The sequence below is a fragment of the Schistocerca americana genome, chromosome X (genome assembly GCF_021461395.2).
Source record: "Schistocerca americana isolate TAMUIC-IGC-003095 chromosome X, iqSchAmer2.1, whole genome shotgun sequence".
Lineage (NCBI taxonomy): Eukaryota > Metazoa > Arthropoda > Insecta > Orthoptera > Acrididae > Schistocerca > Schistocerca americana.
Window position 1 is genome coordinate 504,380,445 of NC_060130.1, and position 19,198 is coordinate 504,399,642.

At 41.6% G+C, this 19,198-nt stretch overlaps 1 protein-coding gene across 1 annotated transcript in view; it reads right to left on the bottom strand.

Moving 5' to 3' along the window:
- LOC124555348 overlaps positions 1-19,198 on the bottom strand; it is a 457,917-nt gene that overhangs the window by 167,859 nt on the left and 270,860 nt on the right. The window contains exons 6-7 of the mRNA XM_047129228.1: positions 10,551-10,640; positions 9,161-9,386 (exon numbers count right to left, since the gene is read on the bottom strand). Coding sequence (XP_046985184.1) covers positions 9,161-9,386; positions 10,551-10,640 — 316 coding nt within the window. The remainder of the gene's footprint in view (positions 1-9,160; positions 9,387-10,550; positions 10,641-19,198) is intronic.

The window sequence follows — 19,198 nt, forward strand, 5'->3', positions numbered from 1 at the left end:
ATTGTCAATTCAACAAATCATGGCAGAATTTTAGATACATCAAAAAATAGTGGTGGACATCACATAAATTACTTACTGCTGTAAAATAAAACATCCATTTTCTTTAGCAGAAAGGTGTTTTACACGTGGCAATGTGTGACATGGGATTTGTCTGGACGATATCTGTAAGATTCTGTTAAAGAGAAATTGGGTAATTGACTAGTAATGCAAATACTTCACACAAATAAGAAAATTAAGAGACCAAGAAAGTTCTTGTGGAGACTGAACAATTGACTGTAGCAATTGACTTCAACTGGGAAGTGTAACATCTCTTTTATACTTTTTATCTTTGATGTTCTCTGGGAATTTAGTGCCTTTTTCCATTAACATTCTGATTTTTGTGCTTTTTTAACTGTGACTGTAATACAGGTGTGCAATGCTATCCATGGAGTTTACATCAAGCTCGCCATTACGCCCAGCATTCCTGCATTGGTGACCCCAATTACAACAAGAAATGTCAGATGTTACCAGACAACGGGAGGATGACTCCAACGGGCTGCCTCCCCACTTCAACGCTGATACAAGTACTGACCTCCAACAACAACAACAACAACAACAACATGTGAAATTACCAGCATTCTGGATGTCCAGACAATAACTTTAATTATTACATGCAGAACACATTTTTGATGATGATACCATGCAGTGCCATTGTGTTGTCGTACACATAAACGAATAGCAAATTATTCTCTCCAAAGAGGTTTTGTGTTCTCACAGCAACAGGGAATTAAAAATATTGTCTCACAAGACACTGCCACTCTATGTAGCTCAGGCTGCAGAGGTTAATGATGGATGACTGTTTAGGCAACACATTACCATATCAACCTCTATGTGAACTTTGCTCTCTAGCAGATCAAGATTTAATACCAATTAAAAGCTTTCACTACACATGCTGTGTCTTAAAGGACTCCCCAAAAATGTGAGAATCATTTTGGCCATGGACAAAAACATACCTTTGCAGGTGCTGGCAGAAAGAGCAGAAGCAATGGCAGCATGCATGGATTTCAAACCAAACCATGCTACGGATGGTATTATTTTGGCTGGGGGCCCCAGACTGATCATATCGAAAAATGTGAGTGCAGCAGCCCTGGATCAAGCGTCATGAGCAAGGTACATGATATCGCAATGGAAAAGTTAGCAGAAACAGTTCACAGTGTGGCCATGCAGGTGACAGCGCAGCATAACTTCGAAACATATGGAAGCACATCATTACTGTCTGATCTTGGCTTTCAAGAGCACATGACATGGAATTTATTGACAGCCGAGGTCATCAAACCAATTCTGGTGGACATTACAGAGAGGATTACTGCAGAATGCAAGAGTTGTGGCAGTGGGTGAACACAATGAATGGCACAGCACACTACAAGAATTTCCTGGTACCCTATCACGAGCAAAGGCACAGGCGAAGGCTCAATACAACACGTAACACTTCATTTGCACTATGCCAGGGCAGCCAGTAGTGGCCAAACCACATCATCTCACTCCCAAAAAATTTGTGGTGGCTAGGCAAGACATGGGGAGGCAAATGAACAAGGGTGTGAAAAGGCTGTCACATAGTTAATGGGGTAATTGTCTCTACATATGGTCAAGAAATGAGACAGCACATGGAGGCTGTCCAGAGACGATCAAGTGTTAAATTCCAAAACTATCCCAGATAGATAGTCTATTCCATATATTATGGGTGCGAACAACTCAGTGGGAACTGTGCATTTTTTCCAATGTAATCAATTGCACATGGACATAGCTGCAAATTCCTGTGGCCTCGTCAGACACTGACAAAATGGCAGTCACCATGCCCTTCGGGTTGGAAACTGCTGCTTAAACATGGCAGCAGTTTATTCAACAAGTGTTATGCAGGCCGTAAATTTTATTTTGCCACATGGATAACATACTTATTTTCTCCACCTTAGGACAAACACTAGTCTCATTTACAGCAAGTTTTCTTGTAACTATACAATGGTGGTCAATTTACACACGTGTGTTTTTGGTCAGAACAAAGTAAAGTTTCTTAGCTCGGAAGTATCAGCAGATGGGCTAACTCCATTGATGGAGCATGTTTTAGCCATACAACAGGTTCCACTCCCTGCAACATTCAACAACTGAAAGTTGTTTCTTAGAATGCTTAATTATTACCATCGACACCTTCCCCAGGCAACGATGCTGATGGAACCATTGACAAAACTACTCAAGGGCAAACACACAGCTGGTGCAAAAAAGGTTCCTTGGAGTGACAAGCTGATGGCGGTGCTCGACAGAGTAAAGGAGTACATTGCGAGGGCAGTACTGCTCCCACACCCTCAGATTAATGGGCCACCAGCCATTATTTTCGACTCCAGCCTGACAGATGTGGGGACGGCACTTCAGCAACTTGCTAACACCTCTTAGCAGCCTCTCTCTTTTTTTCCCTCTGTTGCTCTGTGCTCATATCCGCACAAAACATTAGGTGTGCTACTGACAGGAAACTTCTTGCTACACATGCAGCTGTTGGTCACTTCAGAGATTCAACTGAAGGCAGTACTTTTACTATTTACAAGGACCATGCACCAACAACATCGCTCTGCAGCAAGGGAACTCAAAAAGGTTCACCGAGACTCCTCAGATGCTGATTTAATTACACAGTTCACCAAGGATGTCTGCCACATTAGCAGTCACAAGAACACTGTAGCCAACTGCTTATCACTGTGCTGTGTGAGTGTAAAAGCAGTAAACAGGAACCACACAGCCCAAGCACAAACTCATGACCAAGAATTACATGAATAATGAGCGAATGGACTATCTAGTCTGACACTCAAGCACGTAAAAAAGTCAGTAGGAGATTTACATTATGGTGTGACGTTGTATACAACATGTGTTCATTGCCAGAAATTTCTGCCAAGCAATTTTTGAAGCATTCCATAACCTTTCACCCCTGGGAGTGACAGCTACAGTGCCGTTGTTGATGAGGAAGGTAGTGTGGCCTAGGGTGAATAAAGACAGCAATGAGTGGACGCAACAGTGTGACAGATGTCAACAATGGAAGGTGGAAAGACCCATCACCTGTCCCAAAGGAAACATCATCACTCCCTCAGCATGATTATCCATGTGGATATGGTAGAGCCACTACTTCACTCAAACAGTTACTGCTATTTAGTTACTTCAGTCAATTGTTTTATGAGATGGCCTGACGCATTTCCAGTTCCAGACATCACTGCTGCAACAGTGCCAAAGACAGTAATCACTGGATGGATAGCACGTTTCAGAGTGCTGCTAACTATTTCAACAGACAGGGGCAGACAGTTTGAGGCAGCATTATTCCAAGAACTCCATCTCTGCAAGTGCAATCACATCAATACAACTCATCATCACCCTTCCAGCAACAGAATGGTGGAAAAATTCCACCACACTCTGAAGGTGGAACTGATGTGTGTTAAGGATATGTGGACAGATGCCCTTACCACTGGTCCTGCTAGAATTGAGGTTAACACACAAGGAGGACTTGGGGTATGTTCCTGTTCAATTTTGTTGATAAAAAAATGTTGCAACTAACAGTGGAATTGCTACGCAACAAATTGACGGACCTCCCTGGGATACTGATGATTTGAGTCAGGTGCCACCTACTTGAAACTATGGCACTTCTCTGTCTGACACTACCCAAGATGTATGTGGATAAACCCCTTTTTATGTATAAGGGCATTTTCAATTCTTCCCGCATGTAGCTTTGTGACAACTCAGTCTGTCCTCCACTCACACCGATTTATACAGGTCCATTTCCAGTTGTGCAACATGGACCCCACATCTTCATGATACAGCAGAAATGATTAATCTTCATGATACAGCAGAAATGATTAGGAGAAAGAGATCTCCAATGAATGTCTTAAACCAGCACACCTGCAAACAGTTGGTTGGTCGGTTTGTGGAATTGAAGGGACCGCACCACTAGGGCCATCGGTCCCTTTTTTAACGAACTAGAAACACCTACAAAGAATAAAAACAAACAATGGAGATGACAAGAGACGACACAGGACCAGAAAGACTCAGAAAGAGACCAGACAAAATGAATTAAAATCACTGTGTGACAGTGGTTGGCCGACCATAGACACTCCTGCAAACAGTCAAGACAAACGTGACTACCAGCACACATCCTCATTGTGCAATCCTTTCACTAGCCTATGCACGGACAACTGCCAATAAAAACAGCAGCAGCCCAAACAACAGATGCCAGCTGCAGCCGACAGGAGTACCACCATCAAGAACTTGTGCAGGGCGAGCGGTGAAACACCAGTTTCCCCGACATTCCCAGGGCTCAAGGTTTAAAAAAGAAAGGTGAGGGCTGGAGGAGGATACAGGAGGCACCTGAACAAATGACTGCAACAAATGACCTCAGCTGGGGTGTGTGTATCATTTTATATCAATGATCATAGGCGGACGACAGCATTAGATTCAGAAAATTTTTTCAGGGTCATGGTGTTGGTGGCATCATGGACAATGTTAGTGGAAAAAATAGAATTATTGTGATGAATACAGATCTAATGTAGGGTTTATTTATTAGTCTACATCAATGTTGTTTGTTGTTATTGCCTTCAGTCCTGAGACTTGTTTGATGCAGCTCTCCATGCTACTCTATCCTGTGCAAGCTTCCTCATCTCCCAGTACTTACTGCAACCTACATCCTTCTGAATCTGCTTAGTGTATTCATCTCTTGGTCTCCCTCTATGATTTTTACCCTCCACGCTGCCCTCCAATGCTAAATTTGTGATCCCTTGATGCCTCAGAACATGTCCTACCAACCGGTCCTTTCTTCTTGTCAAGTTGTGCCACAAACTCCTCTTCTCCCCAATACTATTCATTACCTCCTCATTAGTTATGTGATCTACCCATCTAATCTTCAGTATTCTTCTATAGCACCACATTTTGAAAGCTTCTATTCTCTTCTTGTCCAAACTATTTATCATCCATGTTTCACTTCCATACATGGCTACACTCCATACAAATACTTTCAGAAACGACTTCCTCACACTTAAATCTATACCCGATGTTAACAAATTTCTCTTCTTCAGAAACGCTTTCCTTGCCATTGCCAGTCTACATTTTATATCCTCTCTACTTCGACCATCATCAGTTATTTTGCTCCCCAAATTACAAAACTCATTTACTACTATAAGCGTCTCATTTCCTAATCTAATACCCTCAGCATCACTCGATTTAATTCGACTACATTCCATTATCCTCATTTTGCTTTTGTTGATGTTCATCTTATATCCTCCTTTCAAGACACTGTCCATTCCGTTCAACTGCTCTTCGAAGTCCTTTGCTATCTCTGACAGAATTACAATGTCATCAGCGAACCTCAATGTTTTTATTTCTTCTCTGTGGATTTTAACACCTACTCTGAATTTTTCTTTTGTTTCCTTTACTGTTTGCTCAATATACAGATTGAATAACATCGAGGACAGGCTACAATCCTGTCTCACTCCCTTCCCAACCACTGCTTCCCTTTCATGCCTCTCGGCTCTTATAACGGCCATCTGGTTTCTGTACAAATTGCAAATACCTTTTCGCTCTCTGTATTTTACCCCTGCCACCTTTAGAATTTGAAAGAGAATATTCCAGTCAACATTGTCAAAAGCTTTCTCTAAGTCTACAAATGCCAGAAATGTAGGTTTGCCTTTCCTTAATCTATTTTCTAAGATAAGTCGTAGGGTCAGTATTGCCTCACATGTTCCAACATTTCTACGGAATCCAAACTGATCTTCCCCGAGGTCCGCTTCTACCAGTTTTTCCATTCGTCTGTAAAGAATTCATGTTAGTATTTTGCAGCTGTGACTTATTAAACTCATAGTTCGGTAATTTTCACATCTGTCAACACCTGCTTTCTTTCGGATTGGAATTATTATATTCTTCTTGAAGTCTCAGGGTATTTCGCCTGTCTCATACATCTTGCTCACCAGATGGTAGAGTTTTGTTGGACTGGCTCTCCCAATGCCGTCAGTAGTTCCAATGGAATGTTGTCTACTCCTGGGGCCTTGTTTTGTCTCAGGTCTTTCAGTGCTCTGTCACACTCTTCACGCAGTATCCTATCTCCCATTTCATCTTCATCTACTTCCTCTTCCATTTCCATAATATTGTCCTCAAGTACATTGCCCTTGTATAGACCCTCTATATACTCCTTCCACCTTTCTGCTTTCCCTTCTTTGCTTAGAACTGGGTTTACATCTGAGCTCTTTAAATTCGTAGAAGTGGCTCTCTTTTCTCCAAAGGTCTCTTTAATTTTCCTGTAGGCAGTATCTATCTTACCCCTAGTGAGGTAAGCCTCTACATCCTTACATTTGTCCTCTAGCCATCCCTGCTTAGCCATTTTACACTTCCTGTCGATCTCATTTTTGAGACGTTTGTATTCCTTTTTGCCTGCTTTATTTACTGCATTTTTATATTTTCTCCTTTCATCAATTAAGTTCAACATTTCTTCTGTTACCCAAGGATTTCTACTAGCCCTCGTCTTTTTACCTACTTGATCCTCTGCTGCCTTCACTACTTCATCCCTCAGAGCTACCCATTCTTCTTCTACTGTATTTCTTTCCCCCAATCCTGTCAATCGTTCCCTTATGCACTCCCTGAAACTCTGTACAACCTCTGGTTTAGTCAGTTTATCCAGGTCCCATCTCCTTAAATTCCCACCTTTTTGCAGTTTCTTCAGTTTTAATCTACAGTTCATAACCAATAGATTGTGGTCAGAGTCCACATCTGCCCCAGGAAATGTCTTACAATTTAAAACCTGGTTCCTAAAGCTGTCTTACCATTATATATGTTACCACCTTCAAAATATTCCCCATTAAATATTACACACTTGTGTCAGGGCTTGAGCCAATTCTGAAAACACTTCTGGAATTCTGATCTTCAGTGTAGTTTTAGCTCTAATCTACACATGTAAAAGACTGCCCTTTAAAGTTTTCTTTATTTTTGGGAAAATTAAAATTTGACATGGAGCAAATAAGTAGGCTAGGGCACCGATTTTGGCAAAAAAATCATGAGCGCGCAGAGAAGTCTGAGAGGGTGTATTATCGTGGTGCAAAAAACATGAATCAGGACATTATTCTACAGATTGCCTTGTGCAAATGACAATGAACTTGTAAGCAGTACTCCTCATTGTTCACTTCACCTTGTGGCCAGAACTCAATGGTGCACAATACTGTTAAAATCAAAGAACACTGTGAGCACAGCCTTCACATCTGACTGCAGTTGTCGAGATTCTCTCCCCCCCCCCCCCCCCCTCCCGTCTTGGTTGTCCAGCATGCTTCCACAAACAACTGAGCCTTAGTTCCAATGTCATATGCATCAACTCATGTTTTGTCACCTATTATGACACGTTCCAGTAGTTCTACATCATTGCTGACTTCATCTAGTGACTCCCAAACAACTTGCATTTGCCACTGTTTTTGTTAAAAATTCAGCAATTTTGGAACACGTTTACCCAAAGCACCCAAAACAATTTTACGGCATGGGCCAGTTGATATGCCATCATAACCACCGACTTCTCTGACTGTGATTCCGTGATCTTTCATTGTCATTTCTTTCACTTTCTCCAAGATTTCATTGGTTGATGTGTGCTCATCATCTTCAACATCTCCACAATCTTCTTTGATGCTCTTACACTTGTTTTACTCAGAGAAGACTCAACAAAAGCAATATTTAACATTTCTACAACTGTGATGTATTTTATTCCACTCTTGTATAAAAAATTAATAGAAATTTTCTGCTCCATTTTTATATAAAATAAACACTCACCAATAGTACTAAGACACCTGTAGCCTTTTTGGCAGCTGACGATAAACTACACACTGGATATGCCTAACATTGTACAGATACTTTTCAGATGTCTTCCAACATACTGACAAAGGGGCCATGTCAATTGGACTAACGCAATACATGAAATTACGAATTCCCAGTTACTGTTTTAACACTCCTCGTGTACTCATAGTTAGAACTGCTGCATTTCAATGCAACTCATCAAAGAAAACTCTTATCTTTTAGTTGAATCACAACTTAGGGGCATGCCTTAAAATTTACAGAACAATCACACTAAATTGTGCTCAAAATCCTATTAGAATATATCCATAGTCTTATGAGAAGATTGTAAACAAACATGCATTCAGATGAACAGGCATTCAGTCACACATTTGCAGCAGTTATAGGAATCCTGGTTTAGGTTTTCCCTTCCTATGTTAATACAATTTAATTTATAATATTGCATTTTGGAACAAGGCACTCACCTTCTGTATTCCATAAAATGTTAATGGATGTACCATACCTAAAAACTAATGCTGCTCAGACATACCTGCACACTGCCTCACCGCAGATTTAAAGTGTGCACTGTGGAAGAACCACTAAAAATTTGTGTAACAGCCTGTAGAAGTGTCTTGAGATGTAGGTGGGTAGGCAGAGTGGGGACTTGCTTGAGCACTCACGAATTTACCAATGGACTATATTTTTCAAGTCACTGTATTGTCAACTATAACTAACAGCTTGCATGTGTGATGCTAGGTGACCATCATGAAACTGTCAACTACAGAGTCCCTTTAATTAGAATTTTAATCCTAGTTAACAACTACAGCAAAAAGGGAACAACACTTAAAATGCTACTTTAAGGGACACCTTTCTGCAGAGTCAGTCTCACTGACAGTATATCACTGAGACAAATTGGCACTGAGGCACACAGTGATATGCTCACTTAATACAGATAGTCAACCCAAAAACCATAGTATCTGATAGTCAAAACACTCAACAATTGTGTCACAGGGGTGTGATTAAAGCATGCCCAGAGCCTATGGTGAGTGCGAACTGGCAGTACTCGACAAACCCCTGTCATGAATTCTGAATTCCTCACGCCTCAGGCAGTATTGGTTGAGCTCCTGTAAATGAAGTGCTCACAAATCATCATCATATACAGACAAGCATGTTGAAGAATTCTATACATGTGAAGAACTACACTACACTCTCGTATAAATGCTGTCATTTGCTTGCAATTCATGACTAAACCCACACACTTTCGATACAAATTTTCGATATGAACATATAGTCACAGACAAGGAGGTACATACAGTAATTTGTGACTGCTGATTGAAAGGTAAAACCATGTTAATACTACCTAGGCACTCTTCTTGACAGAAATCCATTGTTTCCCATGCCAAGTTGTTCTCACTACCCGTAACAGCAATCTGACATTGTCTGCATTTTCTCTGGCGATGGGCAATTTCTGGGGTTCTTTCTTTATTCATTTTGTCTCCTTTTGCTTGAAAAACTTTAACACATTCCTCTGAACAAATTTTTTTCACAACTCCATTGACCGTAACCTGATGCTTACATACACGTATCTGCAACATAAAGTAAGATGTACATTTTCAAACAAGACAATATCAAATAATATCAACTCTGCCACATTACTGGGATTGCAGTTACATGGTAATCACATAGCCGTTATCTACATCAGCTGTATCACTGTAATAGTATGCAAATTACTTATAGCAATTACTTTTAGTGAACACTTTGCTTTATACATCCTTACAGCACTAAGAATCATAGTGTTTTTTGTACTAAGTATTCTGCTGCAATTCAATGCTAGTTTTTCAAGTGATAAGTGATGAAATGATGGCAGGATACTGATGATGATGAGGTCCCATATTCTAAGGAGTGCAGGGGACGATGCACGAGACCTGTACCGCCGACAAGGCAAGGTCCTAGAGGAGGTGGTTTGCCATTGCCTTTCTCTGACCGTAAAGGGGATGAAGGATGATAATGATGGTGAAGACAACACAACAACACCTAGTCATCTCAAGGCAGGGAAAATCCCTGACCCTGCCAGGAATCGAATATAGGACCCTGTGCACAGGAAGCGAGAACGCTACTTCAAGACCATGAACTACGGACTGGCAGGATACTACTGTGCGATTAAATGGAGTGTATTTTCCTACTGCTCCTTGAAGGAGACACATACCTTCAACAAGACATTGCACCACCCATCTTTCATGAACTATGCCAGAATGTTCTGAAATCATATTATACAATCTTGAGCCTTCTTGAGTGGCTACCCAGGTCACCTGGTGATGGTCCTACTGAGGAAATCTGAGCAATTATCAACTGCATATGTGCATGCAATGGAACCAACTCCAATTAATCGTATTGAGTTGTTTGGGAGGCATGAGTGCTCACACAAGAAGATGGTTCCATCACACTTTCAATGTCTTGGACAGCCCATGCCATGGCATGACTGGTACCAGTGGGGAGGAATGAGGTGCACTACCTAGAACTAGAGAGGTGTTTCATTTCTACTGTTCATGAACATATGCAATAAAGTTGAGGGCCATTTCAGTCTGTGTGTAACTTAACGGACTTTTTTCCTCACAAATAGGAAAGCATGTGTGTGCACTGTTACATTTTCAATAATGCCATCAACGGTGAAGCAAATAATAACAAAAACAAAATACAAATGACATTGATTGAGCAAGAAATACATTATTTTCAACATGAACACAACTTACTCTGCAACACTGGTAACATATCTGAGTAGCCTCTTCAGAAACCTGTTGCTCTAACTCTTCTGTGAAGTTTGAATCTTGCTCAGCTAAAACCTGCAAATAATAAACATTGCACATTAACCTGCTATATGTATATATACAGTATATCATTGCATATGATAAAGCAACATTAAATGAATGTGTATCACAACTTAAGCAGCTGAGAATTAGAACTTTTAAAACTGTTACAATTTGTTTTAGTTAGTTAATTGCGTTACTAATACCTGTTTTATAGTTATCTCGTATCCATCAATATACTAGCTATTAATGGATGACATAAAATCACTTTTAGAGACACAGAGAACAAAACACAATAATAGTCAAAATACAATTATGGAAATCAACTCAATAATGGATACGAGGCTGACAGGTATAACAGTGGTATGGATGACAATAATGATAAAGAAGGGATGTGGGCAAAAGGGATGGAAGAGGCTAGTGCAATAAGATAGTTAAAAATGAAAACTGAGGCACAAAGAAAGGAGGGAGAATAATGACTGTGGAACATAGAGATAAAAGGCACAGGGGGCTGTGCATGGCAGCACAGTGGAGGGAGGCATGAGAGCTGGCAGACAGGTGATGTTAAATGGAGAGGTGACATTTAGAGGTGAGCAGAGCAAGTGAGGAAGAAGGCAGATGGGAGGGGGCAGGCAAAAGAGTGTAGTGCATGGGGCACAGACAGATGATGGCACAGAACAGATGGTGGCGAAAGATGAGTAGGAACAGGAGGAAGTTTACAGAATTATGCACCAATGACAACATGGTCATTAGAGACAGCAAATACAGAGACAAAAAATGGATCATCTCTTATTACTTAGGGACTTTTTTGAAAGCAATATAGCAAAGACACAGAAAAATATAATATGAATGCACAGAGGGGATTGGCACAACTTTTCCCAAGTGTGACTGTTTGCAGAGGTTGTTTTGTCATTTATTATGGGTTTAATCTAGTGTGTTACACTTGTATAATATCTACGAGACAACAGATACATATGAAATATGGCAGTAGGTCATGTAACATATCCCATCTACAATTCCACGTAAAATGCTTCATATATGGTATTTGTTACATGTTAAATGGCAATAGGACCCAAAAACAGCAGTTGCCCAAAATTAGTGAGGAAAACCACATGATTGTCAAATTATAACACCACTTATGTTACCACAATGCACAGATTTAGATATTGTGGAAAAGGCTTGGTATACAAATGGACAATGAACTGAAATTGGGAAATGCTAACGCTCTCTCAAAAATTAGATTTTAAGATTATGATGACAAGATAAATAGCAATTGAGCATATGCTAGAACTGTACAAGGCTGGAGAAGAAAATTATTCATGTTGTGGTGTCATTGATATCTCCCATAGTTAGACTCGAGGTTGGCACCACCATAGGTACTGTTAGAAGCACAGTAAACAGCCGGTGCAGCCAACCACAGCCCGGCTGAATGCACCTACAATGAAGCTTTGGACTGCAGCTGCAGCTGGCCGCTATTTATATCTGGCCTCAGCACTCTATTCTCAGTCTGTGTTTGGTCACAAGTCTTGTACCATGGAAATACTCTTGTGTGTCAACAAGTGTCTGTGGACAAACTACTGTCCGTACATAGTACATGCAGATTGTCTCTGTCTAATTACTGCAGTGTACTTTCCTACAGTGATGCTCTGCTCTGTGATACTGTTACACAAATTGTCTCTGGTGCATGCATCCATGCTGCTATTTTTAAGTTAACTAATACTGATATGGAAGCTATACTCTCCATTATAGATTCACAGAACATTTTAGATGGGACAGAAACTGACTTGCAAGCTTCAACCATTTTGATACTTAGCACTGCACAACATAATCAGTCCACTCATCAGAGGTCACGTGTCATATGAAGTCTACTTGATGAAACAGAACATCACGCCATGCGTGCACCACTTTCCAGTCAAATGTCAGAAAGACTCGCCCACAGCGCTTCACTATGCATGCCTGTCAACAGGGTGGCTAAGTGTTTTTCTTGTTGCAAGTGGGTATACATTCAGTAAAGAGTGTTCCAAACAGTGTTGTGCCCGATGGCAGTCAAGACTCCTTTTGGCAGCTTTCCTCAGTGTTAATTAATGCTGTATCCACCGAATCTGAGCACAGGACACCATCAGTGGTTTAATCTTCACACAAACAGAAGCATTCAATAGTGGTTCATTGACAGTTAAACTAACAATACGTACATTTATGACTGGCTCAGTATACAGTGAAAATGCAATTAAATATAGGTACTTCTATTACATTATTGAACAGAAATACTTACGAGTTTTTAGGGAGCCCATTGGTGCAGCAGCATATAACGGATATCATTATCCTGCCAGCAACATACTGCCATGTAACCAAAACTGTGTCTTTTTATCTACTGTTTCCCTGGAACAGCCCAAACTTTTTTGTCTTGCTTCTTTTGACTTGTTTAATCTTTCTATTCAACACAATGTCTTTCAAGTGAATGCTACAGTGTCTCAAGACGTTGTCAACAAATTATGTAGTAAGTACAGTCAATTATTTCAAGGATGACTTGGGAAAGCTCAGGATTTTGAGGCTTAACAATAATGCCCACCCAAGATTTTATCGTGCTAGGCCTGTCCCACAGGCCATTTGCACAATTTGCAATCGAGCCCCACAGGAACTATGAAGGTGGCAGCAAGACACTGGAATAACTCAACCTGTCCGAGTCAGTGGGTTCAAAAATGGTTCAAATGGCTCTGAGCACTATGGGACTTAACTTCTAAGGTCATCAGTCCCCTAGAACGTAGATCTACTTACACCTAACTAACCTAAGGACATCACACACATCCATGCCCGAGGCAGGATTCGAACCTGCGACCGTAGGGGTCGCGTGGTTCCAGACTGTAGCGCCTTTAACCACTTGGCCACCCCGGCTGGCCGAGTAAGTGGGCATCACCCATAGCCATTCTAAAAAAGCCATCAGGTGGATTACGACTATGTGCTGATTTCATATATACAGTTAATCCTCAGGCAGTGGCAGACTCCTTTCCTCAGCCTCAGTATGAAAAATCTATGGACAAACTGGAACAGGGCTTCTTCTATTCAGAAATAGACTTACATGAAGCATATATGCAGGTGCTATTGGACGAACAATCCAAATGGGTGTTTTTCTTCATCAATATGCACCTAGGGCTATTCCGAATTTAATCTAGACCATTTGTCAGTGCCTCAGCTCATGCCATTTTTCAACGATTTTTCGAACAGCTGATAGCACAGGTTCCTTCATGTTCCAACTATCTGGATGTCTAAAGTGCTTTCAGAAGTGAGCCTGAAGTGCAGCAAGGCAAAGTGTTCATTTTCCCACACGGAAATCAAATATTAGGATCATGTCATTAACGCTCCGGGTATTCATCCAGCAGTCACACATGTCAGCAACCCATGATTTGCCAGCACTTTGTAATGTTAAAAAGAATGGTAGGCAGTAATGGGCAAACTCACATATTATGCTAAATTTATCCCCAACAGTCAGATTGCTCCGACACTGAACTGGCTGCACCAGAAACGTGTTTCATTTGTGTGCTCCAAGGAACATCATCAAGCTTTTCAGCTGCTGAAGGATTCCCTTCCCAGAAATCGATGTCCAATTCATTTTGACAAAAAAAAAAAAAAAAAAAAACCTGTTGTACTCACAGCGGATGTGTGTTCCTATGGTATTGTAGCGGTGCACTGAGGCAAGGTAGGTTATGCTGACAGTCGCACTTCCTCTGCCTTAAAAACTTTGGACAAAACCCAGGGCAATTGCAGCCAGTTCGAAAACGTGTTGAGATTCAAATTTAACCGCCACATAATATCGTTGGCGTCCACAGTTGATGTTATGTACACAGTTGTCCTAGCAGTGTGTGTTCTCTGACTCTGTGTGTTCCTTGTTCAGTGTGCGATCCTTTATGAGTAAAGTTGTTCGTTAAACACATGTCGCTGCCATAATTTCAAGTCCTAATCCTATCAGGTTATGGGCCCAGATCACTCGATCGGTAAAAGCGATACTCTTCGTTTACACAAAAACGGAAAATCGTAAGCTGAAGTGCGGGAATAAACTGAGTCCGTTAACGCGACAAATATAGCGCACATGGCTGCTGCACCTGGAGTTAAGAGTGGAAACGTTATCACGCGGTAACTACGACACATGGAGAATTCAAGCCGAAGCAGTACTCATCAAGAACGACACATGGGAGTCTGTATCTGGAGACATGCCACAACCTGCAATGACTGGTGAAGGCACCGGACTCGCCGCTGCACAAGCCGCGTACAAAGCGTGGTTAGCTGCAGACAGGAAGGTGAAGGCAGACCTCATTCTATCCATCAGCCCCACGGAACTGAAGCAAGTGAAGAACTGCAGCACATCACGTCAGGTATGGCTCAAACTTGAATCAATTTATGCATCCAAAGGACCTGCCCGCAAAGCAACGCCACTGAATCGTCTTACTCTTCACAAGATGCAACCTGGTGATGACGTAACACAGCATCTTAATGAATTCTTCGATGCAGTGGACAAATTACAAGCAATGGACGTCAATATAAACGGTGATTTATTGTCGGTAATGTTGCTCTACAGTTTGCCAGATAGTTACAATAATTTTAGGTGTACAATCGAATCTCGTGATAACCTACCCGATGTCGAGACACAAAGTGAAAATCTTGGAAGAAAACAACGCGAGAGTTCAGAAAGACAGTGAAAATGCGAGTGCTGCGATGTCTGTCAAACCGGTCAGGCATAAACATTTCGTAAACAAATCAAAAGGTACATTAAGTGACTGTGCTAAATCGGAACAAAAATCAAAACAGAAGCAAAGGATACGGGGAAAATCATCATTCAGGTGCAGTTTTTGCAACAAGAAAGGCCACAAAGAAGAAGAGTGTTTCTTCAAAAGGAAGCTAATTGCGCAAGCTGCAAATAAAGTTGATGAAGCTCATTGTTGTTTTTCCATTAACGAACATGTTCCGAAGTCTCGTGAACCAAATGTTTTGTGGTGTATGGACAGTGGTTGCACATCACACATGTGTAATGACCCTAAAGTGTTCACAAGTGTAACCAAAGTGCAAGAAACTTTAACGCATGAAGACAACAGTTCTACGCAAGTGACAGCTAAAGGTGACGTCTGCATCAAAATCTCAGCCAGTGATACCAACTCCATTACCCTGAAAAACATGTTGTATGTGCCCAAACTCGGAACCAATCTAATCTCAGTCGCAAAGGTTGTGGACAGCAATCACACTGTAACCTTTGAGAAAAATCGTGCAGTTATAAGGGACACTTGCGATAAAGTTAAGGTGATTGCAAACAGAGTTGGTAACATGTTTTACTTGCATGAAAACAGCCCAAAGGCCTGTACAGCTGCCGAGACAAAAATTACGAAAAGTGACACGCAAATCTGGCATGCTCGATTAGGACACTTGAACTCTGGAGATATGATTAGAATGCTCAAGGCTTGAAATTCAGTGATGCAGACTTCACCAAGTGCACTGCATGTCTTGAAGGAAATATCACATCCACCTCCTTCACCAGGCGGGATGAAAACAAAAGTGACCTTCTGGAGTTAGTACATCCAGATGTCTGTGGGCCAATGAGAGAAAAATCTCTAGGTGGTGCAAGATATTTTGTAACCTTCATAGATGACCACAGCAGATGGTGTAAAGTCTAATTTCTTCGACACAAGGGAGAAGTTGTGGACAGATTTGTTGAATTCAAGAACTTTGCTGAAAATCAGACTGGATATAAAATCAAATCTTTCCAGTCAGATAATGCCAAGGAATACTGCAACGAAAGGATGGACTCCATCTTCCGAGCAGCAGGAATACAGCAACATCAAACAGTTCCTTATAAACCACAACAGAATGGTGTTGCTGAACGAAAGAACCGATCCATGGTTTGAAGTGGCTCGCTGCATGATGCTGGAGTCTGGAGAGCCACCATCACTTTGGGTCGAAGCTATTAACACAGCCAACCACATCCGAAATCGCTGCCTAACCAAAGGACTTTCAGGTGGAACTCCATATGAAAAGTGGATGAAGAAGAAACCAGACTTGTCACACCTTCATGTATTCAGTGAAAGTGTCATCATTCTGGAAAAATCGCCAAACAAGGGGAAGTTTGACCCGAGAGGCAAGCAAGGAATCTTCGTAGGCTACTCAGACTGTTCAAGTACCTATCGTGTGTGGGTGCCAAAAGACCACGAGATACACACATCACGAGATACACACATCACGAGATACACACATCACGAGATACACACATCACGAGATACACACATCACGAGATACACACATCACGAGATACACACATCACGAGATACACACATCACGAGATACACACATCACGAGATACACACATCACGAGATACACACATCACGAGATACACACATCACGAGATACACACATCACGAGATACACACATCATGAGATGTCAGGTTCCTTGATCATAACAGTTTTGAACCCAAGCAAACCTATGTAGACCTCACTGTGGATGAACAACATCATTGCCAAAGAATTATCTGCATGGACCTTTCACCAGGAGACTTGAGTGACAACAGAAGCTGTGAGTCAGAATCATTCTCTGATGAAGAACCACTTTACGATTTTGAAGAAGAAGAAGTCACCTCACTACCACATGATGTCATTTCAGATGATAACCTGTCATGTGACGAGGACAGCAATTCCTCAAGTGTCACACCTGCTCCACAGCTTGCACCAGATGTTTCAAGTCATGACATCAACTTTGCCGCTAATGCCACAGAAATCAGTGTTGAAGATGCATTGAACAGTCCAGATAGTCAAGAATGGTTTAGCGCTACATACGATGAAGTCGCTAGTCAAGAATGAAACCTGGGATATCGTGGACAGACCAGCAAACAGAAAAATAATTGACTGCAGAACTGTCTTAAGAAACAAATACCGCAGTGATGTATCCTTGCTACGAAGAAAGTCCAGAATAGTTGCACGAGGATTCAACCAAAGACCCGGAGTTGACTTTGTGGAAACATTCTCTCCAGTTGCAAAAATCGAATCATTCAGACTCCTCATGGCTCTGGCAGTGAAGTTTAACTTGCATGTCTCACAGTTGGATATCACCACTTAATTCTTTAACGGTGAAATTGATACTGAAATCTTCATGGAACAGCTGGACTCATTAGCCAAGTTCTTACAGAAGATGAGAGATGTAGAGGAAGACAGTCACATAGCCAAAAAGGCAGATGATATGCTCCAGAAGTTAAAATCTGGTACCAAAGTGTGCAAGCTTACAAAAGCCATCTACGGATTGCGTCAAGCTGGCAGACAGTGGCATGCCAAATTAAACGCCACATTGATGTCAATTGGATTGCAGCCCACTAGTGTAGATCCTTGTGTATATGTGGGCAGTGTAGGAAATTCTCAAGTCTTCCTGCTCACTTATGTTGACGACATCATAATTGCGTCATCAGACCCGGAAAGAACAAGGGAGATCCAGGACAAGTTATCTGCCAGATTCGACATCAAGGATCTTGGTTCTGTGAAATGCTACCTGGGCACTGGCGTAAATCAGTCTGTTGACAAACTCACGCTGTGTCAAATTGGCTACATCAGAGGAGTTTTACACCGATTTTGAATGGATGACTGCAAGCCCGTAAGAACCCCGTTGGCGACCCGGATCAAACTGGATGTTGCAGCTGCAAGTACAGCAGATGGGACTCAGTATCCGTTCAGGGAACTGCTCGGAGCGTTGATGTACATCGCCATTGGCACTCACCCTGATATATGCCATGCAGTCAACAAGCTAAGCCAATACAACAACAGCCATAATCTTGTTCACTGGCAGGCAGCTAAACGAATCCTTAGATACCTCAAGGGAACAATTGACAAGACACTAACCTACGTCAAGGATAAAGAGGGAATATTCGGTTTTGCAGATGCTGACAGGAAGTCTTATACCGGTCACAACTTCATCTTGTGCAAGTCAGCAATCTCATGGTGTTCGCGCAAGCAGAGGACCGTTGCTCTCTCATCAACTGAGGCTGAGTATATGAGTATCTCTGAAGCACCAAAGGAGGTGATTCACCTATCAACCTTCGTGAAGGAACTGGCTTTAGTGAACCTGTCAAACATTGTACTGTTCAATGACAACCAGTCAGCTGGAAAACTGGCAAATAATCCAGTTTTCCACTCAAAGACAAAACATATTCACATAAAGTACCACTTCATTCACCAGGCCCTGCAAGATTATCCACTGAAACTGGAATATCGGTCAACAGAAGACATGGTAGCAGACATGCTGACGAAGGCTCTTCCTGCGCTGAAGCATGAGATGTGTGTTGTTGGACTCTGACTGCAAACCTAGAACCACAAACTTAAGCACTCAAGTTCATCGATTTCTACCTGTGTGTAAAAATTGAGTAGGCGTGTTGAGATTCAAATTTTACCACCACATAATATTGTTGGTGTCCACAGACGTCGTTGTGTATACAGTTGTCCTAGCAGTGTGTGTTCTCTGTCTGTGTGTGTTCCTTGTTCAGTGTGTGGTCCTTTATGAATAAAGTTGTTCATTAAACACGTGTCGTTGCCATAATTTTAAGTCCTAATCCTAACAAAAAGAGGTGCTCGCTAT